This window comes from Pogoniulus pusillus, chromosome Z (assembly GCF_015220805.1).
Source record: "Pogoniulus pusillus isolate bPogPus1 chromosome Z, bPogPus1.pri, whole genome shotgun sequence".
Classification (NCBI taxonomy): domain Eukaryota; kingdom Metazoa; phylum Chordata; class Aves; order Piciformes; family Lybiidae; genus Pogoniulus; species Pogoniulus pusillus.
In genome coordinates, this window is record NC_087309.1 from 90031628 (window position 1) to 90055674 (window position 24047).

At 42.3% G+C, this 24047-nt stretch overlaps 1 protein-coding gene across 3 annotated transcripts in view; it reads left to right on the forward strand.

Annotated features, from left to right (window-relative positions):
* Positions 1–24047, forward strand: part of DGKQ (diacylglycerol kinase theta) — a 129054-nt gene that overhangs the window by 51996 nt on the left and 53011 nt on the right. Inside the window, exons 6-10 of one of the 3 annotated variants that reach the window (XM_064176292.1) lie at positions 1955–2108; positions 8485–8553; positions 21304–21372; positions 21466–21566; positions 23158–23381. In XM_064176292.1, coding sequence (XP_064032362.1) covers positions 1955–2108; positions 8485–8553; positions 21304–21372; positions 21466–21566; positions 23158–23381 — 617 coding nt within the window. The remainder of the gene's footprint in view (positions 1–1954; positions 2109–8484; positions 8554–21303; positions 21373–21465; positions 21567–23157; positions 23382–24047) is intronic. The other 2 variants (XM_064176293.1, XM_064176294.1) reach the window with 2 other exon arrangements.

Below are 24047 nucleotides of genomic sequence, written 5' to 3' on the forward strand. Positions count from 1 at the left end.
ACAGAAACTGATTATTATAAATTGCTCTTTAGAAGCCTGCAGTTACTTTTCCTGTATGAAATCAGAATTTCTTTCACATTAGATGATTTTTACAAGGTCAAAGATTTACCATTCTGATACTTTTATTCATGACTCTTTCAGTGTTGAATGTTTCATTACCTATACGGTTGGATTTTTGTTTTCTTAAGCCATCAGTGTATTTCTGTAGCTTTCTGCTCACATGAGGCATGTCTAATTCCTGAGGAAAATGATGCTGCCTTTCAGTAATCCTTATGAAAGCTTTTCACATGCTGATACAGTCTGTTGTGTAGGTAATAAATTGCTCCACCTACTTCAGTCATATTTCAGTAAGAGGTAGCATTAAATGCAAAGTAGCACCGTATGGGATGGGAAATGAAATGTATATGTAACAAATCATACATTTGTCACTTAATACAAGGTGAGATACTATCTGTGGTACTGATGTAGAATTAAATTCTGAGGTTATTTAGTATCTCAGATGTGATTTGAATAATGTAGTTAATTTTCAGAGTGTTATGGGGGGGTTATTTTTAGGATGGTAATTGGGAGGGGGGCTGTCTTTGATAGCAGCAACAGCTGTAGCAGGCTTTGTGGCCATATGTGTATGTGTGTGTTCATCTATGCCAGAAGATCTCACACGAGTATGCAGACAGAAGGGTAGCCAGTCATGTTTGGGAATAAAGCCCCAAATAGTGTTTTTTTTCTTATTTGAGTATGGGTGTAGCTGTATGAGAGGGTATTGCTGTTTCCAAACTAATGGGTTTAGCCTGTCTGCCTTTCCTACCTCTCTAGTAAGTAGCTGTATAAGATGCAAGATCCAGGCTTTGAGGTCAGAACTTTAGACTTCTCTGTATAGGTCAATGGCATCTTTGCCTCTATCAGCAATAGTATGTCTAGCAGGGTTAGAGAAGTGACTGTTCTCCTGTACTGGGTGCTGGTGAGGCCACAGCTTGCGTGCTGGGTTCAGTTTTCAACTGGCTCATTCCAAAAAGGATATTGAAGTGCTGGAACATATCCAGAGAAGGACAGTGAAGCTGGTGAAGGGTCTGGATAAAGGTCTTTGTGCAGAGCTGCTGAGGTAACTGGGATTATTTAGTCTGAAGAAGAGCAGGCTCAGGAGACCTTCTGACTCTCTACAGCAACCTGTGTTTTTGGAGCCAGGTGAGAGATGGTCTCTTCTCCTGGGTAAGAAGCAACAGGACAAGAGGAAATGGCCTCAAGATGCCATGGTAATTAAAAGAAACTACTTCACTGAAAAGGTTCTAAAACGCTGTGGCAGGCTCCCTAGGTTGGTGGTTGAATCCCTATCCCTGAAGGCGTTTAGAAGACTCACAGATGTGGTGCTGAAGGACATGATTTAGCACCAGACTTGGCAGAGACAGACAATGGTTGGACTTCATGATTTTAAAGGTCTTTTCCAACCGACGATTCTGCAAGTCTCTCAAGTAACCAGTGATGAGAGGAAAGGGGCTGAAGTTGTGGCAGGGGAGGTTTAGGTTGGATATTAGGGGAAAAGTTCTTTCATGCAAGAGAGATCAGGGATTGGAACAGGCTGCCGAGGGAGATGGTGCAATCACCATCCCTGGAGGTATTCAAGAAGTCTGCAGATGTGGCACTTCAGGGTATAGTTTAGTGGTGATGGTTGTTGGATTATGGTTGGACTTGATGATCTTAAAAATCTTTTCCAACCTTAACTGTTCTGTGATTTTCTAGCTGCACAAAAACATTTAGTTTTCAAGAAAGCATTTCCTTGACATCTTAAGACTTGCCATTATTAGTTATATAAAAAATTATATGGAATTCATGAAAGAGATTAGTAAAAAGGTGTCTGCACATCCTAGCCTGAGTGTTGCAATTCCAGGGTGTTCTTCATTACAAACAAATTTGCTTTCTTTTGTCTCACTAAGTTCTAAATGGATACTTTTATTTTTAGGCTCATGCTGCTTGCTACATAATTGTCCCACCAGAATGTACTTTTGGAAGATTAAGGAACATGATCCTTCCTCCAAGCTGTGTCCAGTTATTTTCTCGCAACTTCAGCAAGCTGCATTGTTTCAGAATATCTGAAAATCTGCAAACAGAAACAGGTAAAAAAAAATTTCCAAGTTGAGTGCATCTGATTGTTGAGTGTGTTTAACCTGGGTGGTGTAATCTGCTGAAGCATAATGATTGCTATTTTTTACTGGCTTTTTTGGCAATAATATGATTTCTTTGACAAAAGAGGTTTTTTTTTTTTTTAAGTGTAGGCTTGGTGCAAAATACTGAAATAGGCCCAGTTCTGTTTGAAAACTCTCCTTTAAGTAGTAGCATGCAGAAAGTAAAAACCTAAGATCCCCAAGTTTGCTTAGCTGATTAGTGTTATCTTCGTTACAGACCGTATGCTGATACACATGTTGGGTTTTTTGTTTGATGTATGATGCACACAGATATTTTTGTTTGCCTTTCTGGTTAAGCATTTGTTCTTTTAAGAAAAGAAAATTATGTATTTTGGAGGGTAATGTTCTGCTGCCGTCTAGAGTGTATGTTTGTTTAGCAGCTGCTTAGGATCAGGAGAATATTTTAAGCTGCTGAAGCATTATTCTGATTTATAGTTTTAATTATTGTGTTCCTGTAAAGCTTTTCTTCAGGTGCTTTGAATGTACCAGGAAAGTAGATAAAAGGTAGGATAAATATAGGTTGTAGAAGTACTGCATCCAGCTTTGGAGCCCTCTGCATAGGAAGGACATGGACCTGATAGAGCAGGTCCAAAGGAAGGCCACAAAGATGATCAGGGGGTTGGAACACCTCTGCTATGATTGTGGATTGAGGGACCTGGGGTTGTTCAGCCTGGAGAAGACTCTCAGGAGACCTAATAGCAGCCTTCTAGCACCAGAAGGGGGTCTACAGGAAGGTGGCAGGGGGATTGTTTACAAAGAGCTGGAGTGATAGGACACAGGGCAATGGCTTCAAACTAAAGAAGAGCAGATTTAGACTGGATGTGAGGAAAAAGTTCTTTACTGCGAGAGTGATGGAACACTGGAATAGGTTGCGCAGGGAGGTAGTTGAGGCCCCATCCCTGGACATATTCAAGGTCAAGCTTGACAGGGCTCTGGGTAACCTGACCCTGACTGCAGGGGTGTTGGACTAGATGATCTTTGGATCTCACTTCCATCCCAAACCATTCTGTAAGTTAAATATTTGCAAGGGCACTTTCCTTGACCTAAACTTTCTGCACTGAACGTGTAGGGTTGTTTTGGTGAGGGTAGCAGGTCTCTGCATGTTCTTGTGTGCAAGCTATAGCATGAATCCTGCTACTGCATAAACTACATGACCCTAAGTCTGCCTACCGTAATATACTGAAGTGACCTATAAATGCGTGGAGGTGGTGTGAAGGTTGTATGTTGCTTTGGTTGGTGTATTTTTATCAGTGAGTTATTTGTCTTTTTCATGAATTTGATGGGAGAAGGGGAAATGCAGCACATACTTGAAAGTCATGGAGATTTTTATGTTCCCAACATAAGAAATACCAAAAATCCATCTGGATGAGCTTTGTTTTGCTGCAGGACTCATAAGTCTTGATTCAGATCTATTGTCAGGTATTCTGGTAGTGTTCCGAAGGCTTAAATGAAGATAGTTATATTATTATTAACAGGAGTTAATCACAAACCCTTTAAACATCTCTTTAGTTGTGACTTCTCTGATATTAACTGAGTTTGTCATTTAAACTGATATGTTCTTTTAACATATCAGACTTAAACTTGTTCCTTTTGTTATTTTAAAGTCATCTCTGAGTAAAAATTGAACACAGGGCACCTTGAGTGGAAGAAGCAAAGGTTAAAACCTTGCTGCACCTTCAAGTCTCATCTTTCATTATTTCATGTGATGAAAGAAACTGTTTTATGCTTCAGGACTTAGGCTACATGCTACACGAATGAGTTCATCCTACTCATATTTAAGTTTTTTTGAAGTGAAAACATTTTTTTTGCATTTCTTTGATTAAAATATACTCTGAATTGAATGAGTGCAGCTCAATTGTTAGCTGGTGGTCAAAGGAAATAGTAACTTAGTTTTGATCACTTCCAGTGCTTTAATATGAGTACTAGGGCTGGTTTTTGTTTAGCATCACATGGACAGTAGTGTTGAGTGCACCCTCAGCAAGTTTGCCAAAGACACCAAGCTGTGTGGTGTGACTGACGCACTGGAGGGAAGGGATCCATCCAGAAGGACCTTGACAGGCTGCAGAGGTGGACCCAAGCCAACATCAACAAGACCATGTGCAGGGTCCTGCATCTGAGTCTGGGCAATCCCAGGCACCAGTATAGGCTGGGCAGTGACTGCCTTGAGAGCAGTCCTGAAGAAAAGGACTTGGGATTACTGGTGGACAAGAAGCTCAATATAAGCTGCCAGTATGCACTTGCAGTCCAGAGAGCCATCTAGTTCGTGGGCTGCATCAAGAGAAGTGTGGCCAGCAGGTTGAGGGAGGGGATTCTCGCCCTCTACACTGCTCTTGTGAGACCCCACCTGGAGCACAGTGTCTAGTTCTGGAGCCCCTGTTACGAGAAAGATCTGGGGGTGCTGGAATGTATCCATAGAAGGGCTACAAAGATGATCAGAGGGCTGGAGCTCCTCTCCTGTGAGGACAGGCTGAGAAGAGAAGACTCAAAGGATACCTTATTGTGACCTTCTGGTATCTGAAGGAGGCTACAAGGAAGCTGCCGAGGAACTTTTTAGGGTGTCAGGTAGTGACAGGACTGGGAGGAATGTATCCAAGCTAGAGTAGGGGAGATGTAGATTAGACGTTAGGAAGAAGATCTTCACTGTGAAGGTGGTGAGACACTGGAGCAGGTTGCCCAGGGAGGTGGTAGAAGCCCCAGCCCTGGAAATGTTTAAGGCCAGGCCGGATGTGGCTCTGGGCAGCCTGATTTAGTGGAAAGTCTCCCTGCCCATGGCAGGGGCGTTAGAACTAGATGATCCTTGAGGTCCCTTCTATCTCTGACAGTTCTGTGATTTTATTAAAAAAAAAGGAAAAAAGAGAACACCACCTTTGGAAAGCCAGAATGCCATTTTCTAGAGCTCAGCATGCACACACCTACAGCAACACCCTCAAAAGTCTTTCTAACACCAGATCTGTCTTCTGCTATTCTGTGAGAATTTCTGCTTCTTGGGCTCAGCTTCCCATCATGTGGTGGGCACGGTGGAGGGGCTGCTGATATGCAAACTAGCAGGAGCTGAGCTGTGGGTACTCACTTCTTTCCTCCTGCTGTTGATCTCAGACATACTCCTGAGCTTGCTTCTGGTTGACCTCAGCACTGGACGTCTTCCTTTTTCATGGTCAGTGGGCCGTGATTGTAGCACAGCAAAAGGTCAAGGCATGGATAACAGTATTTACATGCACTCTGCTTGCACGTGAGGTGTTTTGTTCTTCTCCTTAATAGTGTGTGACACTTGTTTCAGTACCTAGGTCTCTGATGTTTAGCTGCAAGTCTGATCGCTTCCCATGTGGCTGCTTACACTGTTCACATCCTGTTGATGCTTGCTTTAAGACCACTTGCTGGAGTTTTGCTGCTCTCGGTCATCTGCTGGAAATCAGCTGTCTGCAGGTCCTTGCCAAAGGTACCAAATGCCATCACTGTGCAGGGCTTTCCGTCTGCCTAGATTCTTCCTTCAGGATGGAGCTGGAATCTGCCTTGAACTAGTTTACACATCATCCTGCATCAAGAGAGCTTGGTGCTGTGGCCTGGTAGTCCTTATTGCTCATGCTCACAGAAGAAACCAGCATTTTCTTTCTAAAACTTGCTTGCTCCTGGCATGTGCCAAAAGTTACTGAGATCTCTCAGGGTTCCAGCAGCTCCCTGATGCTCTTCAGGACATGTTTTAAGCTCCTGTGACTATTGTGCAGCTTAGTACAGCTGCTCTATGTGTCACCGGTGCTTCTTCAGGGAAAGATGTAGGTGCAGGATGGCAGATCTCATTAGATACTGCACACACTGGAGGATATTTGCACTGCTGTGAGGACACACTGAGTATGCTCATTCAGAAGTGCTCAAGCCACAGCACTGAGGCAAATTGGAATCATTTAATGAGAGAAATAAGATCATAGGCTGTGAAAAGAAAACAATGGTGATGTCTACTTTACTCATAGCCTTGCTGAGATGTATAAAAACAAGAATACAAAACATAGACAAGACACTGAGTGTGAATCTCTGTCAGAGCCTGTGCTTTCTCCCTAGGCTGTGTTCTGTACAACTAATCCTTCTGCTTTCTAACCCCCTTTGCTGACTCTTCAAGCTCACCTTGCATGTAAGGCAAACTTTGAGATAAGGTAGAGGGGTGGAAAGAAGGTGAAAGGGTGATTGGGAGCCCCTCCTAGGGACTCTTAATTTCTGGGAGGGGTGTTGTGTTTCTCTGTTACCTTTAACCTGTATATTTCTGTGTATAGCTGTATATATTGTAAATATCTGCTTGTATACTGTGCTAAGCTGTAAATATAAAGCTTCATTCCTTAACTTCTAGCTTGGCTGAGTCTAGTCTGGGTGATTTCATAAGAGGGGGGATGCAGGTAACACTCAAACCATCACAGCATTCATGCAGGATGCTCTTCTGTTGCTTATGAAGGGCATTCCTTGGAAAGCCACTCTGAGGTACCGAAGAAGCATTGACATCTGGATGACTTAGCTATTGCAGGCACAGGTCTTCCCAAGATGATGATTGGAAAGTGCCAGAGGATTTCTCCTAGGCAGAGAGTGAGTGCATCATTGTTATTGCCCTGCTGAGGAACATTTGGCCAGATGAGCTTTTGCCTCTTACTAAATGCTAACCTTCACAGACAGACAATTAATGCACGTTTCTGTGCTGAAAGTGGCTTTTCAAAACTCTTGTGTTACCACCAGAAGCAATGGCAGAGCTCTTCACTTTCTCCAAGTGACTCTTCTTTTAGTGTGTTCAGAAATAGTCGTTGAACTTCACTGAAGGAGTTTCAGGATGCTATTAACATCAATTTCCTGATTACCCAGACAAGGGAGAAAGAGTAATAAAAGAAAAATATCATCTTCTTCCCATCTAAACTTAGAAAAAGGAGAGAGTTGGGAGCAACCAGGAATTCTTTCATATCTTATTGTTGTATTTACTATTTTTTTAATAATTTGATTCTGTCTGAAGTGAAATTTAAGAAGGCATTCAGCTTCCACTTCAGGATGTGTCAAGACCTTATTGTCTAGACTTCATTCCAATTTGAAAGTTTACTTGCCAGCTGTAGTGGGGAAAGTATTTCAATCTTTCTTTAATGTTTTAAAATCCCCAGCCCAGAAGCATTATTGTTGGTCTTTCTTGTAGTCAGTTGACTTCCAGAAAGTCAGTCATTACCCAGATATTCATCAAACACACCTTTCTTGGCATACTGTGATTCTGCTTCCTAGAAGGTTTTCTGGCTTTAGAATTCTGACTTCTCTAGTATCTGGCTTCATTGATTTTATTTTCTGTCTCTTGGTTGACACTTTGATTTCCTATTTTCTCCTTCAATGGTAAGGCATGGATTTTACAAAGGTGTTGTCTGGCTTTTATCTTTCGGGAGCTTTGCGTCCCAGTCAAGGCTGAAGGGGAGTTTGAGTGGGTGGGAGAGTGATTATGTGATCATCACATGAGGGTGGCCAATGGCCAGGTTGGATGGGGTCATGAGCACTTGGGGCTAGTGGAAGGTGTCCCTGCTCCTAATAGGGGGATTGAGTGATCTTTAAGGTCCCTTCCAATCCAGACCGTTCCATGATTTGGTGTTGCCAACCTTAGACTAGAAAAAAATGTCACCTTTTGAATATGCACCAGTCTTCCTGTATGGAGCTGGCTGTCAGAAATGAGAATGCTGTCAGGATGTTAGCTTCGCAGAAGCAAATGTAAATGCTAGTAGCTTTTATTAGGAACTTCTCAAAACATTTTATGTGTAATTTTATGAGCTGTGTTATTATCTGACATGTTAGGTCCTTGCTTTTAGTGGGAGCAACAAGCTGCTGTCAAAAGTCCTCTTCTGGAGTGCAGTGATTTTTTTTTTTAGGTTTTTTTTTCTTTTTTTTTTAATGTCAGCAAGTTTATTTTTCAGTTATGGAAATTGTTTATGTAACAACCATACTTCTGGAAAGCTATTACTGCAGTTCATGGACTGCTTTGGTGATTTAAAGCTTAATGGACACCGCATAAACTTCGATCATAGGCAATCATCACAGCTTGTGAAAGGAATGAAGTACAGTAGTAGCAATATTAAAGCTAATAGTAGAAGGACTTTCTTGTAGTTACAAGACAGTGCAGGTTTGGATTTCTTTAATGCTTTTTTTTAAATAGTATGGATTATTATAAAATAAGCAGGTCATGTCCTTTTTTTCACTGAATTATTTTGTGTTAGCTTCTTTGTGAGAAACCATCATTAAATGGCAAATTTTCCTTTCTCTAGTTCAAACGGACAAGAATCCTATTATCAAAATGTTTCTGTTTTCACAGATGAAGATGATGATGTCGATGGGTCACCACAGGGATCAGCAAAAGATGTCCAAATTTCAGCAGATTCAAGTAAGCAGAATTTCAGTAAGTGGTGAATAATCACCCATTCCAGTTGTGCTTGGCATAATCCTAACATGTTTTTTTTCATAAATCAAAGTATCTGAATAGCTGTTTTTTTTTTCCTAATGTTAGGTATCAATTTGATGTCCAAAGGTTTGGCCCAACTCATTTATCCAGAGTCTTAAAAATACCGTGTCAGTATTTTCCCACTAATAGATTGGCATAAATGACAATGTGCCAATTACCCTGACAGGCAAAGTAATAGCTGTGCTCTCATGTCATTAATTGGAGAAGGAAAGTGTGGTGGTAACAATCCATAGATAAGCAACCACTTTAAAGGGCAGATTACTTGTCTTTGCAAAGCCTTTTGTTTCCAAGGTAGCTGGATCCAAATCTTACTGAAAACAGCAGGTGAATTTTTTGTTTGTTTTGGTGGATGGATTTTTTTTGTTTGGGTTTTTTTTTTTTTTGGTTGGGGTTTTTCATGTTGTTTTTCATTTTGTTTTGAGTTTGGTTTGATTTGGGGCTTTTTTAGGCAAGGTTTTTGTTGTGGTTTTGTTTCTTTGTTTTGGTATTTACTGGTTTGGTTTTACAGTGAAAGGGTTTTTGCAGTGGAATTTTCTTGGGGTTTGTATTAGCCAAACTCTTACTTTTCAGAAGATGAAGCCAAGTACAATTTAAGGACATCCCACCTCCTAGATCCATATTAGTAACCAGAAAAATATGGTGCTTACTTGCTAACATAATATACCTGCATGGATTCTTGTGAAAAAGTCAAAATTTCAAATGTTTTTTTTTCCCCTTTAACACCCTGCCCCCCCATCAATGCTCTTACAAGATTAACAGGATAATTTTGCAAATGCTGTTTGGATTTTTTTTTTTTTAATCCAGTTCAGTAAATAATTTACTATTTAATGGATGTGATCTCAAGCATGCTTTTGTTTTGAAGCTGGTGTCTCTTAATGACTGTAGGCTATGATCCACCAATGAATCTCTTATTCTATGTGGATTCTATGTGGATTATGGGGTCAGTCTGTGAGTCCATTAATTTTATCCAAGGAACTTCCACTTTTTCCAGTGATGTAAGTGGCTTAAGAGGTTGAGTGTACTTTTTTGACTACACCAACTGAGCCCATTTCCCTTGCTTGTGATTGTGAAAGGCAGCAATTTTTGTGTCCAGATACCTCATCTGGATTGGTTGTACAGCTTCAGACAGACAGCTCAAAAGAAGGTGGAAAAAGGCAGGAAAATTTGGGGCAGGATGCAAACTTCAGTATGTCCTTTGTGCATATAGAGTGTCATATATGGGCTGGAGAAAGTAGTAAAAATGACACATTTCCAAGGCTCTTGTAGGAAGTGGTTAATTGTGTATTAAATAGAACATGGGGCATGGTTTCACAAACCAGAAGCCCATATAGAGGCCACGAACTTTGCTGTGAATTAGGAAGCTTAGTAGGTATGGATTGGTTCTAATGCTTATTTCAAACAAAGCATTCACACACCAAAAAAAAAAAAAAGGTGAAATGTTTGAAAGTTTTGGTTTAATGATGTTAAGGGGTTCCAGATCTGGTACCACAGTAGCGACTGAGCTCCTTCGGCATCTTACCCACTCTGTGACTAAGCAGGGTGAAGCTCTGTCAGTGGGAATGCACATGCACATACAGCCACTCTTCCACCTGGGTGTCTTGGTGGACCTTAGGCCCCCACAATCTCTCCAGCAGTCATCTTGGACCTCTTGGCCCCTCCAATAATCATCTCTGCCACATGTCTCAGTCACAGATGCATGCACCTGTAGCTACCAGGCCACTTAACCATGCAGGTCAACGAGTCCAGCCTGATGTTTGCTGGCACCGTGGACACATGGTTCACAGTGACCTGTCTTCTTGCCTCAGTTGCTGCATTCAGGAATCCATATGCATATGTGCATGCAGAGGAGTGGAAATCACACCCACAGAAATAACCTTTATTGAGAAGAAATAACCTTTAATGAGAAGACAGGACAGATTATACTGATCAGATGCAGGGCATAGGCAGGCAGACACACCAATCACCAACCTCATTGCGGTGAACAGCTTCTTTTTTCTCCTTATCCCTCCATTTTCTCATACTTGTTCATTCCCAGACCATTTTGATCCTTCCCTTTTGGTTCTTTCCTTAAGCATCCCCTAAAAACTCTTGTACAATGTTGGGATTCTCTTTCCCATGCATCTCATGGAGGCTTTAGCCTCCATGCTCTGTGTGACTTCCTCAGTTAGTGAGGTGGCCTACATTGCTATGCCTGCAGTCTCACCTGGTGGGTGCCACCTCCAAGCCCATGGGGCTGATTCATGGTCTTTAACTAGTCAGAGCAGTGCTGTGGCTCCTCTGATAACTTCTCTGACAGAGTTATTTGAGTTCATTTACCAGCTGTTTTGCTTCTGTGCCTCTGTGTGTGTGTGGAGTCCTAACCTGTCACATGTGACAGAGGCACAGTGGCAGCATGCTGAACCTCTTCAATGCATTTCTGGGTAATATTTGTTGTGTAATGTGGTTCAAGAGTCGGCTGCTCATTAGCTTCTGTCTCTTGACATTGTCTAGGGTGTTGTCATGCCTTCCCTCAGGAATGTCTGTCTGAATTATGTTCCAGAGTAGCGTAGCTTTTCTTAATTCTATCTCTCTGCATTTTACAGATGAATATTTTTTAAAAACAGTGAAAACAGGTCAGAACAAATTGAATACTGACTTTTAAAGGTCTTATTTTCAATAGGAAAGAAGCAGCCAATAGGAAGAAGTGCAAAGTCTTTGGATGGAGAGTGGACAAAAATTAATTAGTGGTCTGAATTCCCTTTTGTTCCTCTGCTTTTATAGGCTTGCAGGGTGTAAAGTTAGAAGATTTAAATTCTGGATATGGGAGCTTAAATATGTTAAGTCAACTGTGAAACTTAGCCTACCAAGATACTGAAGCCAAATGCATGAAATGACCATAAAAACAACTCTGTGCTTTGAGATGATAGATTTAACAGACTTACAAGAGCAGGTTTGGAAAAGAACTATAAATCCTTGTGCTTGAGAACTTGAGACAGCTTCTAAGCCACTTGTCTGCACAGTGAGTAATTAACTTGAGGAGAACTGAATGTTGCAAGGACAGCAGGATACACATTGTGTGGATACGCTCCTTAGTGTAGTTAGTTGCATTGCCTGGGGAAAGAGTTGAGCCCCAAAGTCCATTTCCAGTCTAAAATAATTCATTCTTGGACATTCTGGGAATATCTAACTGATAAAACTGCTTTGTATTGACAGATCTCAGGTAATTGTCTTCACTTGCACTCTCAGCTAAATGCACTCCTCTGAGGTGCTTCTCAGGGATGTGTGCTGTCTGTCCTTTCTAAGATGCAATGCTGAGCTATTACTGAACCAGCACAGTTATCCTGAAGACAGAATTCATTGGTCTGAGCTGAGATGCTACCACAGATGTAATCTGGCAAGCTTGAGAAGTCAAAGGCAAATTTTTAAAGAAAACTTTCCTATTATCTAATGGAAAGGGAAGAAAAAAGCAGTTTGTCATATATATGGAACAAATGAATCCCAGAGGAGCTATCCAAGTAATTCCTGTAGTAAAAAAAAAAAGGAAAAAAAAGAGTTAAGAACTCTCAGTTGTATGTCAACCTGCAGGCATCTGGGAACATGAAAAGGCTTTAGATTCTGCCCTAATTGCTTGCCAGCAATCAATAAAGGCTGAAGGTACTTCAGTACTGTATAGTGAGGCCTGGGCAGCTTTTATTAATTGTAAAGCTTACCCATCATAGATAGAAGTTGCAGGATGTTGCTTCTCTATGCCCTCAGTTCCTCTCCTCGCAAAAGCTTCTGTTCAGTGGTACTTCAAGAGACAGTCACGTACAAGTTGAACTGCTGTGCCTGCTGTGATGCTGAAAACATTTTTTTTTCCACCAAGGCAGTTTGCTTCACCTGCATTTGAATTCATCCTGAAAAAGAGGATTATCCTCAGGAATAAGGTTGAGGAACCTAGTGATTTTACTGATGCAGGAGGTTGTGTATTTCCTTCTCTTGGCTGAATTACTTATAACTACTGGGAAAAGAAAAACTAAAGTTCTGAAAACACAGGCATGACTTTTCTTCCTCTTCTCATTCTCAATCATTTATTCTTTCCTTTCCCCTCCTCCCCTCAACACTCCACCATTTGCCTTTTCTGACACCTGATGTTGCCCACAGTTGCTCTCATTTCTCACCAGGTTGTGTGTTGATGTATATTTTACTTTATTATTTTTATTAGTTTTATTATTTTCCAGCCCATCACTCTCACACCCTTACTCCCTTTTCTCTTCCTCTTTGGGAAGGCAGAGGGGTTCACACAGAGTGTCTATCACTTGTTTAGTGGCCCATCCAGCCCCAGCTCTTCCCAAATTGACCCTTCCAGCTCATTTCCTTCCCCAAGCACTTTTACTCCCCAGTGTTGCTGCCGCTTTGGCTTGGTTCCCTTTCAGTCTGCCTGTCCCTCTTTTGTTCCCCGAGTCTCTTAGCCTGTCATACTTGATGTCTCGTAACAGTTGTTAGTTAAAATGTTGGCTGCTGTAGATGCCTGTCAGGGAAGGAAAGAACATCTTATTAATGACTTCCTGAAAACGTAAAGAAGTTTTATGGAAGATTTCTTCAAGAAGAGAGGTTAAAAAAGAGCTCTTCCTGCAGTGCAGCAGTATCATTATCAGAAGGCTATGGAGAAGTACTTGCAACTGTGATTAGCTAGTGTTAATTTATTCCATGCCTCAAGGGTCCTTTATTACACAGCTTATTAAATAGAAAATTTAACCACAGATACTTAAGAATGATACAAGGATTCATGGGTTTTGGTGTCTTTTGCATTCAGAGGGCTGGACCACCTCTGCTACGACGACAAACTGAAACTAAAGGTTGTTCAATGTGGAGAAGAGAAGGCCTTTGAGCAGCCTTCCAAGACTTGAAGGGGTCCTCCAGCAGAGCTGAAGAGGGACTTTTGACAAAGACATCTAGTGATGAGATGAGGGCTAATCACTTGAAAATGGAAGGAGCTTGATTGAGATGAGGCATTAGACAGAAATTATTCCTCATGAGGGTAGTGAGGCACTGGAACAAGTTGCCAAGAGAGGTTCTGAAGGCTCCAAGCTTGGCATTGTTCAAGGCCAGACTAAATGTAGCCTTGAGCAACCTGCTCTAGTAGGAGGCATCCCTGCATATGGCAGAGGGATTGGAAGTAGGTGGTCATTGAGGTTCCTTCCAAACTAAAGCATTCTATGATCTCCAAAGAAGCTTTTAGAGAATTCTCTCTGAGGAGAGAAATGGAGGCTGCAGTGCTGTCAGCAAACATACTTTTCACAGCAAGTCCTTTCACAGCATGTCCTTCCATGGCCCCTCGTTTCCCAGGCAATACTCTGCTGAGGTGGCTATTCACCTGCCATGTAAGTGAGATAAAGTGTTCTTGTATTAAATGGGCTCAAGTCAATTCAGTTAGTGCTTGCTTATGCCTTGTCTCCAGCATGCTGAAGGCATGGATGAAACCATTGCTGTAATTCTGCAAGCAGGCACAAACTGTTTTCAGAAAGAAGGCAAGGCAGTATGTGTGAATTTGAGGGCTTTTTCCTCTAAAGATGCTTATGAAAATGCTCAGTCTTCATAAAAAGGGTCATTGTACTCTGCTAAAACTGCTTAGAGCTGACTAAGCATGTCACATGTTCCTCTGATATATGATTTAAATTGATTTGGAGCCCTGTAGAAAGGGAGAACCAGGTGAAGCCAGGACAAGTTGTCATATGTAGAGCAGATGCTTGGAGAAGTTCTGAAGGAACCAGAAACTACCCTGGAGGAGAGAGGTGTAGAGGTGTATGCCGGTATGGAAAGATGGTTGTTAACACAGCACTGTGCTTCAAGACTGCCTCGAAACTAAGAGAATTTGAACTGCTAATGAATACAAGTTCAGAGAAGTGACCACCTGCAAATGGCTTCTGGCCTGCACCAGGAAGAGTGTGGCCCGTAGGACAAGGGAGGTTATTCTTCCCCTCTACTGTGCTCTGGTCAGGCCACACTTTGAGTATTGTGTCCAGTTCTGGGCTCCTCGATTCAAGAAAGATGGTGAGATACTGGAACATGTCCAGAGAAGGGTGACAAAGCTGGTAGGGGGCCTTGAACACAGCCCTGTGAGGAGAGGCTGAGGGAGCTGGGGTTGTTTATCTTGAAGAGGAGGCTCAGGGGTGACTTCATTGCTGTCTACAACTACCTGAAGGGAGGTTGTAGCCAGGTGGGGGTTGGTCTCTTCTGTCAGACAACCAGCAACAGAAGAAGGGGACACAGCCTCAAGTTGTGCTGGGGGAAGTATGGGCTGGATGTTAGGAGGAAGTTGTTGGCAGAGAGAGTGATTGGCATTGGAATGGGCTGCCCAGGGAGGTGGTGGAGTCACCATGTTCAAGAAAAGTGTGGATGAGGCACATAGTGCCATGATCTAGTTGATTGGACAGGGCTGGGTGCTAGGTTGGACTGGATGATCTTGGAGGTCTCTGGTTAATTCTGTTATTCTACATTATTTTCCTATCCCCACCACAAGTTGCACCCTAGTGTTTTCAGAAGCAATGTCACAGTATCGTCAGGGTTGGAAGAGACCTCACAGATCATCAAGTCCAACCCTATCTGTGGGGATTTGGAAGGCAAAGGATGTGAACTTTGGACCCATCAAATACTGTTTATTCTCTTCCCACAAGAACAGTTTTGTAAATTATGCTTGGAGTTGAACTTTTTGTAGTTGTTTTACCTTTGAAAAGCATAAGTATGAAGAGCAGGAATGGGAGTTTGACCCTCTTTATCCTGTGATTAGAAGAAAAGTCGTGTGTTCTTCAGGCAAAAGTCATGATACTGTCTAGTGTAATCCAGCAGGAAAAGATGGCTATTCAGCAATGAAATGTCACTATCATAAAGCAAGCAGTAACTCCTTTAAATAACAAAGTGTGTGCTTCTGTGGCATATATGGTGTGTAAATTTATATCTAGAACTGGATCTTTTTCTACCATTTAAAAATTGGAACAGGAGGGAGAAAGAGCTTTATCTAATTTCAGGAGTGCTTATAGCTGAGCTTCTTTCCACAGCTAGTTAGACAAATCAGACTGGCATAAGACACACCTTATTTTCTCTCTTGAGGATGTACACATGAATTACCTAGGAAATGTTTTTCTGGGTGATGAGTTGTGGTCAAAAAAGTACCTGTTCCTTCTCCTGCTAATGCATCCACTGGAATTCATGTGCAAGAGAACCATCTTTCATCAGCCTGCAGTAAAAGTCACCCCTGTGAGGAGAATGGTGACAGAATTGAAGATGGTTTTGCACTGATAGATTGAGCTTAGTTTGTATGATGGACCATCAGGTTACCTTAAGGAGAGCAGGGTTGAGCATAGTGTGTTTATTCTCCTCTGGTAAGACCTCATGTGGAGTACTGCATCCAGCTCCAGAACCCTCAACACAAGAAAAAGAGGGACTTGATGGAGCAGGTCCAGAGGAGGGCCACAACAATGGGGGCTGGAGCACCTCACCTGTGTGTACAGGCTGAGGGAGATGGGGTTGTTCAGCCTAGAGAAGAGAAGGCTCCATAGAGACCTAATAGCAGCCTTTCAGTACCTAAAAGTGGCCTACAGGAAAGTCGCAGAGGGACTGTTTCCAAAGACCTGCAGTGATAGGATGAGGAGCAGTGGTATAAAATTAGAGGAGAGTAGATTTCAATTGGATGTTAGGAACAAATTCTCTACCATGAGGATGCTGGAACACTGGAACAGATTGCCCAGGGGAGGTAGTTGAGGCCTTATGCTGGGAAATACTCAAGGTGAAGCTCAACAAGGCTCTGAGCAGCCTGATCTGGTGGAGGATGTCCCTCTTTGCTACAAGGGTGTAGGGGTAGATGTTCTTAGGAGATCCCTTCCAACCCAAACCAATTTATAATGCTATGATTCTCTTTAGGTTAGGGAATATGCATCAGCTTAGAACATTACTAGTGGACTGTAGATCTAAACTCCTAGCAAGCCAGTTTAAGTGTCAAGCCATCTTTTTGCAACATTTGGCTGTTCTTAATAAGTGGAGGACTCAATAAAAAAGTCTCCAGTTCAAATTGCTGGTGATTCTCTTAACTAGTGACTAAAAAGACAGTTCAGATGAAATCAAGCACTAAAACTTGTTTGAATGTTTTTGTTCTCAGGTGGTTGTCAGCCCTCTGTATTGCTAGAGAAAACAGTGGAGATTTTGATAAATGTTGTGGGAGTTCATACTCTGATCAGCTGTGCTGATAGTAACCAGCGTTTGCTGTGTTTTGTCAAGCTCTGAAGAAGGTCACCAGGACATGGTATCGCCTTTGGTTAAAATTCGTCTGTGTTAGGGTCACCATTGAAACAGTTTTGACAGAAATGTGTTTCTAAAAGAATTTCGCTTTTTATGGCATTAATTCTACTCTGCCCTGGTGAAGCTGTATCTGCAATATTGTGTCCAGTTCTGGGTCCCTCACTTCAAGAGGGACCTAAGGGAACTGCTTGAAAGAGCCACGACAGAGCCACAAAGATGATGAAGGTAGTGGAACATATCCCTTTGAGAACAGGCTAAGCTGGGGCTCTTTTCCTTGGAGAGGAGGAGAGCGAGGGGTGACCTCAATCATGTTTATAAAGATGTGAAAGGCAGTGTCAGGAGGACAGAGCCGGGCTCTGCTCAGTGACATCCAGTGACAGGACAAGGGGCAAGGGGTGCCAGCTGGAGCAGAGGAGGTTCCACAGGAACGTAAGGAGAAACCTTTTAACTGTGAGAGTGGCAGAGCCCTAGAACAGGCTGCCCAGAGAGGTTATGGAGTGTCCTTCTTGAGAGACATTCAAAACCCTCCTGGATGCATTCCTATGTGACCTGCTCTACATGATCTTGCTCTGGGAGGGATGTTGGAGTGGATGATCTTTCAACGTCTCAGCCCCTACCATTCTGTGATTCACCAGGATTTGAATGAGTAGATGACTTTCTGACATGCTGTAGACTTAGTGCAATGAAAATAGACTCTCAAGAGTCTTAGGAGATCCTTGAAAGCAACAAGTGGTATTAGAAGTGAGAGTTGATATTATTTAAATATTCCTTTGACTACCAAAACCAAACAAACAAAAAACACACACAAAAAAAAAAAAAAAAAAAAAAAAAAAAAAAAAAAAAAAAAAAAAAACCAACTCATACAACCACCAGGTTGATAACCAGAAAACTGAAAAGCTAAATCCACCTGATGATAGTATTTTCATGGCGAAAATAATGATCATTGAAGAACCCTGATATTTAACACACTCCAAGCTACCTATTCCAGTGGAATAAATCAATTTCATTGTTAAAAAGAGTGTACATTGAAAGTGGAAATAGTTTGATTGTTTTTCTTGAGCAGATGTAAAATGTTTCAGCTAATAATTCTCAGAAGAGTTCTCGACGAACAGTGGTGTAGGAGAGGGGAAATTACAGCTGTGCTTCCAAAGTTATTCTTCTGGGCAGGAGCCAGCAGTAAACCTGCAAAACCAGAAGCTATGCAGCATCTTGTGCAGTAGATGCTGTTTAGAAAAGCAGTGATTTTTACTTCTTCAGTTTGGCTTTTGTTTAGGATTTCAGTTCATTTGTTCTGTGCTTTCACATCAATGTCCAAGCAGAAGTTGGGTAACAAGATGGTGTCCCTAAAGGGTCTGTGGTGGGACCACTGCAATTTAGTATCCTACTCAATGACAGTGGGATCAAGTGCACCCTCATTAAGTATGTGGGTGACACCAAGCTCAGTGATGCAATTGACTTGCTAGAGAGGTGGAATGCTGTACAGGGGGACCTGAACAGGTGTGAAAAGAGTGCCCTTATGAGCATCATAAGATTTGCCAAGGCTAGGTGCAAGGTCTTGCACCCTAGTATCAACACAGGCTTTCAATTGCCTCATCTGTTCACCTTTACACCTGCCCATTAATTGCTTATACACATAGATAAGACACATCTTACACCGCAGTCCTTCATTCTACATCATGAATAGTCTTAGTTCTCTCACCTCTCTTCACATGAGAGATCATAGAATCATAGAATGCTTTTAGGTTGGAAGGGACCTCAAAGATCATCCAGTTCCAATCCTCTGCCGTAGGCAGGGACACCTCCCACTAGAACAGGTCGCTCAAGGCCTCATCCATCCTGGCCTTGAGCACCTCCATTCCTATCATCGTCTCCACAGCCCCTCCTTGCATTCACTTCAGTACACCCATGCCTTTCTTGTACTTAAGAGCCTAGGGCTGTTCTTAGGGTCTCAACATGAAAGACTTCCATTTCTATGCAGCTTGTCATAGTTCCATAAATGCAGAAGACGAAGAAGAGCAAAGCTTTGTACTGAGTTACTGTCTAAATCATGTGTTGAGTGTGATTACTCCCAGAGTGATCCCACTTAGTTTTGTTGTCCTGTTCTGCTTTAGCTGCTGCCAAAGTGCCCATCAGTCAGCATAGCCACTGATGTCCCAAGAGAGGCTAAGATGAGTTTCGAGCTTGTACAGGTGTTTGTTTTGCTGTGCAGTTAGATCCTACCTCATGAGAATATCCTTGCATGCTTATTGTTCCATGCCCACTGGAATCACTAATGAAGAAAGCCTAATAAGTGAACAAGCCTAAACCATTAAAGAAAGTCTGAAGTATAGCTGTTGCATCTCAAAATAATGAGAAATGAAGACAGCAGGATTTTCCTCTGAGGGTTAGAGACTTGTTTGAAAAAGACTGCTTTCCAGCACACTATTGGATGAATCTTTAGTGAGAACACACCTCTGGAATATGTGTCCAGTTCTGTGCTCCCCAGAGACAGGGAGCTACTGGAGAGAGTCCATCAGAAGCTGCAAAGGTGCCAAAAGGCCTAGAGCATCTCTGTGATAAGGAAAGGCTGAGAGACCTGGGGCTGTTTAGCCTGGAAAAGCCTGAGAGGGGGTCTTCTCAGTGCTGATCAGTAGCTAAAGGTTGGGGGACAAAAGGATGGGACCAGACTTTTCAGTGGTGCTCACTAGTACGAAAAGGCTCAGTGTGCACAAACACAGGAATTTCTACCTATGAACAAGGGAAAACATTGCTGTGAGGGTTCTGAAGCCCTGGAACAGGTCCAGAGAGGTTATGGAGTCTCCTTCTGTGGAGACTTTCAGAATCCATGTGGACACCGTCCTGGGCAATCTGCTGTGGGTGCCCCTATTTCAGCAAGGGGGTTGGACTAGATGATCTCTGGGAGTGCCTTCCAACTTTCACCATGCTGGGATTCTGTGATTCTGCCTTTGGCAGAAGTAAGAGAATCTATGCTTGGACAGGAATAGGTGGGTTAGACATGATGTGCCTGAGTTTCAGGTGGCTCTGGAAAGTTAGCAGAGCACAACCAAAGTGTCCTTGAAAAGCAATCACTCATTGCACTCCTTCCTCATAATCCTTCACTGCAGCCCTGAGATACCCAGATGTGCATATTTGTGCCTGGGATTCTAGCTTGCTTGTTCCAACTGTCACAAGTGGTTTGGTGTTTCATCCCTTCAGTTCCACCTCTCTCTTTTAATCCTTCTATTCAGTTTTCAGTAGTCTGTTTCTTTGAAACTAAGTGCCAATCTTATTTGAGAGCAAAAGGGTTTCACTGCTGTCTGCTGTACTGCAAAGCCTTTCCAAGCTGCAGGAGGAAGGTGAAAGTAGACTGCAGAAGGTATCTGTGCTTTATGGTGTGTGTTAACAGGCTGCATGATCAGCCACTTGAGAGGACTTTACAACTGGTGTACATGGCTTTCAGTTGCAGACTTCAGATATTTAAGGTTTTCAAGTGATAGCTTGTAGTGATTTTATTACTTTATGATGAATGCAGGCATGCAGATCTTTTACCACACCAAGAGTGACTTCTGTTAACAGATCAGTCCAATGCTGCAACAAAAAAGGCAAATGCTGAGGACACTGTAATCTATTGTAGACCATGGGCTCTCCAGTGAGTGCATGGAAGAACCTGCAAAACTGAACAGCACTTCAGGTCTCTTTGTAAAGATGTGATCAGGAGTGGACACAAAGTCTGTCTTGTTGGAATCTCTTTTTAGGTCTGGATGCATTAACTTGGTTGCTTTCCATAGGTGTTTTAGGATACATGTATTAAAGAGAATTCATTTGTTCTTCAAACATCTGAAAAAAATGTCTGTTCTATGAGCATCTGGTTACGCTTTGCTGTAGCTCTTGAAACAGTCATTTAAGCAAGAGAGAAACTCTGTCACACACTGGGCTGCATCAGAATGAGTCTTAACTCACCTTAAGCAAAAGGTGAACCTGAAATCCCTGACTCTTCACTCTTTCAAAGCATCTGAGCAACAACCCATGCTGCATGGTTTGAGCATGGATTTGAGAAGGCTCAGTGAAATGAAGCACACCAAAAGAGCCTTAGCTCTCCAGTTGCTCTACCATCTTTCTTTTAAGCTTTTCTGTTGTTCCTGTATTTTCTCCTGTTGGCTGTACAGTTAAGCAGATGCTTTAAGGACTCTCTTCAGAAGCATGCTCTCAGAACTGGCAGTGCTCTGGGAGCTCTTCTGAAGATGATGGCACTTTGTCTTGTTTTTCAGGTTTTTGAACTCAGCAATAATAAATACAATTTTCAACAATCAGGATGAAGAAGTGTTAAGATAAACAGTATAGTGATATATAAGCAGTTACATCAAAATCCAGGGTAACTCTTTGAATACATTAAATGCTTTTTTCTTCCATGAACATACCCCTGTTTTCTGTTTTCTTAAGGTACATTTAAATTAAAAGAGTCAACCTCAAAGCTTGTGATGAAGAAACAGTTCAGTGAGTTAAAAGCAGGTTGTTAACAGTTCCATTATATGCTCCCTATTCAGGCAGCTGTATGATTTTGAGGGTCTGTTTTGCTGAAGTGCCATAATTGTTTTTCTTCAGGTAAGCAAACATTGAAGATATTTGATGGAAATGATGCAGTGAAACGCAACCAATTTAGACTGATTTCGGTTCCAAGGATTGCAAAAAATGAAGAAGTTGTGGTAAGATACCTGCTGAAGGTTGATATTCCAGTGTCATAAAGGGGCGTATGATTGTGTTTTACAGTAGCAAGAAACTAGATTTTGCAGACATATCATCTGTAAATGGTCTATAATAACACAATACAATTTGACTTCTTTGTGTAGTGATCTTATTTTAGAGCATCTGAAGAAAAAATTCTTTACCACAAGGGTGGTGGAACACTGAAACAGGTTGCCCAGGGAGGCAGTTGAGGCCTCATGCCTGGAGATATTCAAGGTGAGACTCGGCAAGGCTCTGAGCAACCTGATCTAGTGGTGGATATCCTTTCTCGTTGCAAGGGGGATGGACTAGATGACTTTGAGGGGTTCCCTTCACTCTACGAAGAAGTGGTGGTATTTGTAGCTGTAGCATGATGGGGACCACAGCACATCAGATGTTTTAAGCAGTCATTCTCCTTCCCTATGTGACACTGGATCCTGGTTCTGCTGATGTGAGCAATACTGCATAATAAGCTCCTTTGGTGCTGCCCCTCTTCTATAGCATTTAATGGCTTGACATAGATGATGGACAACAACTGCTATTGCACTTCAGTTAGTCAACTCTGAAGGCTGAAGGATGCCATAGTTGCCCACACTCCTTGGCTGTGAAAGTCATTAAGTATCAGCCATAGAATGGCCACTCCTTAGCTTTTGCAGTGCTTCTTCTGGCATGGAAACATGACCCTGTACTAAATTAAAAGCTCTGCACAGATCTGCGCTTTCTGGATTGGGAAGCCCAGAGCAGGTGTAGGGCTGTGCACAGTAGAGGAGTTACATGTGTATGGAAGATTTATCACCTCAGAATTTTAACAGTGTGAAACTACAGCTCATTGAAATTTTTATGGTACTCTGCTCAGAAACAACACAAGTTGTGAAAATGCTTTGTAGTGTTCCAAATGCCGTAGATCTTCAAGGAAAATTGTGTGCAGTGCTGAAAACGTTTTTATTTAGGAGACCTGCTTGCCTTTCAAGCACAGGCTGCTGCTTACAATAGCAGGGCAGATTAATGCCAGTTCTGATGAGTGACTCACAGGCCTCTGCTCACTGAACCATCTGTGTTAGCAGAAGTGCAGCAAGCATGCACCAGTAATGGAAGTAAAATTCCTGTGACTGCATGAATCCTTCAAAGACTCCCTTAGCTTTCCTAAGGATCCTAAGGTTCCTAAGGTTTCCTAAGGTTCAGGGCAGCCTTGTAGCTGAGAAGCTCATTAGTTTCAGCATACTCTTAGTGCAAGAAGATTGAATATGCAGAACTGGGCACAACCAAGTGTGATTTACCATGTTCCTTGTGGAGTAAACTTTGCATGCAGCCAGCACAGCTGAGTTTTTATATTTGATCTGTGGACTTATATAATGATTTTATCAGTGGAGAAATGTACTGTGAGCTGTGTTCAAGTCCAGTTTTGTATCTTCCACTAAAATCTCTTTCCCAAAACTTCAGTCTTGTTTTGCCATTGCTGTTTATCCACTGTTCTGTGCCAAAAAGGTGCATTAGAGAGTTAGCTCTATAAGAAAGGTACTGAATAAACAGTGTCTCTTCAAGAAAATGATAATTTATCTCACTTTGTTGTAGGAGGCTGCTTTAAGGGCATACTACATAAATGATGATCAGCAGGAGTATGAACTTCAGACCTTCACACAGCAGGCGCTACTGTCTGATGATGTCATCAACAGGAATGATGCCTCAGAGGACAGCAACCTGGGCTCGGTGTTCCGAGAATCCATTCCTGAAGCTTGGATCATTAGAGCCAAACCAAAGGATGAGGAAGTCATCAGAATTTATCCTGCCTGGTTGAAGTGAGTGCTTTCCTGCTTTCATACAATCACAGGGTTATTTTGGTTGGAAAAGACCTGAATTTGTCAAGTCCAACCATCAGGGTAAGGCCACTACAGCCATTAAACCATGTCCTAAAGTGCCATGTCCACATATTTCTTGAACATCTCCAGGGATGGTAACTCCCTGGGCAGCCTGTTCCAAAGCCTGACCACTCTTGTAGCAAAGAAACTTTTCCTAATATCCAACCTGAACTTCTCCTGGCCCAATTTCAGGACATTTCTCATCGTCTTATCACCTGATGCTAGGGAGAAGAGACTAGCCCCACCTCACTGCAGCCTCTTCAGGGAGTTGTAGAAAGCATTGTGGTCTCTCCTCAGCCTCTTCTCCGAACTAAACAATCCCAGTTCCCTCAGCCATTCCTCATGATACTTGTTCTCTAGACCCTTCACGAGCTCTGCTGCCCTTCTTTGGACATGCTCCAGCTTTCCTAAAATTATAGAATGATTTAGGTTGGAAGGGAATTTAAAGATCCTCTACTTTCAAGCTCCCAGCCATGAGCAGGGCACCTCCCAGTAGACCAGCTTGGTTAAGGCTCTGTCGAGCCTGGCCTTGAACACTTCCAGGAACGGGGCAACCTTATCACAAGGTTATCCCGCTTGACTGCATTTGTTCTTCTGTAGTCTAGC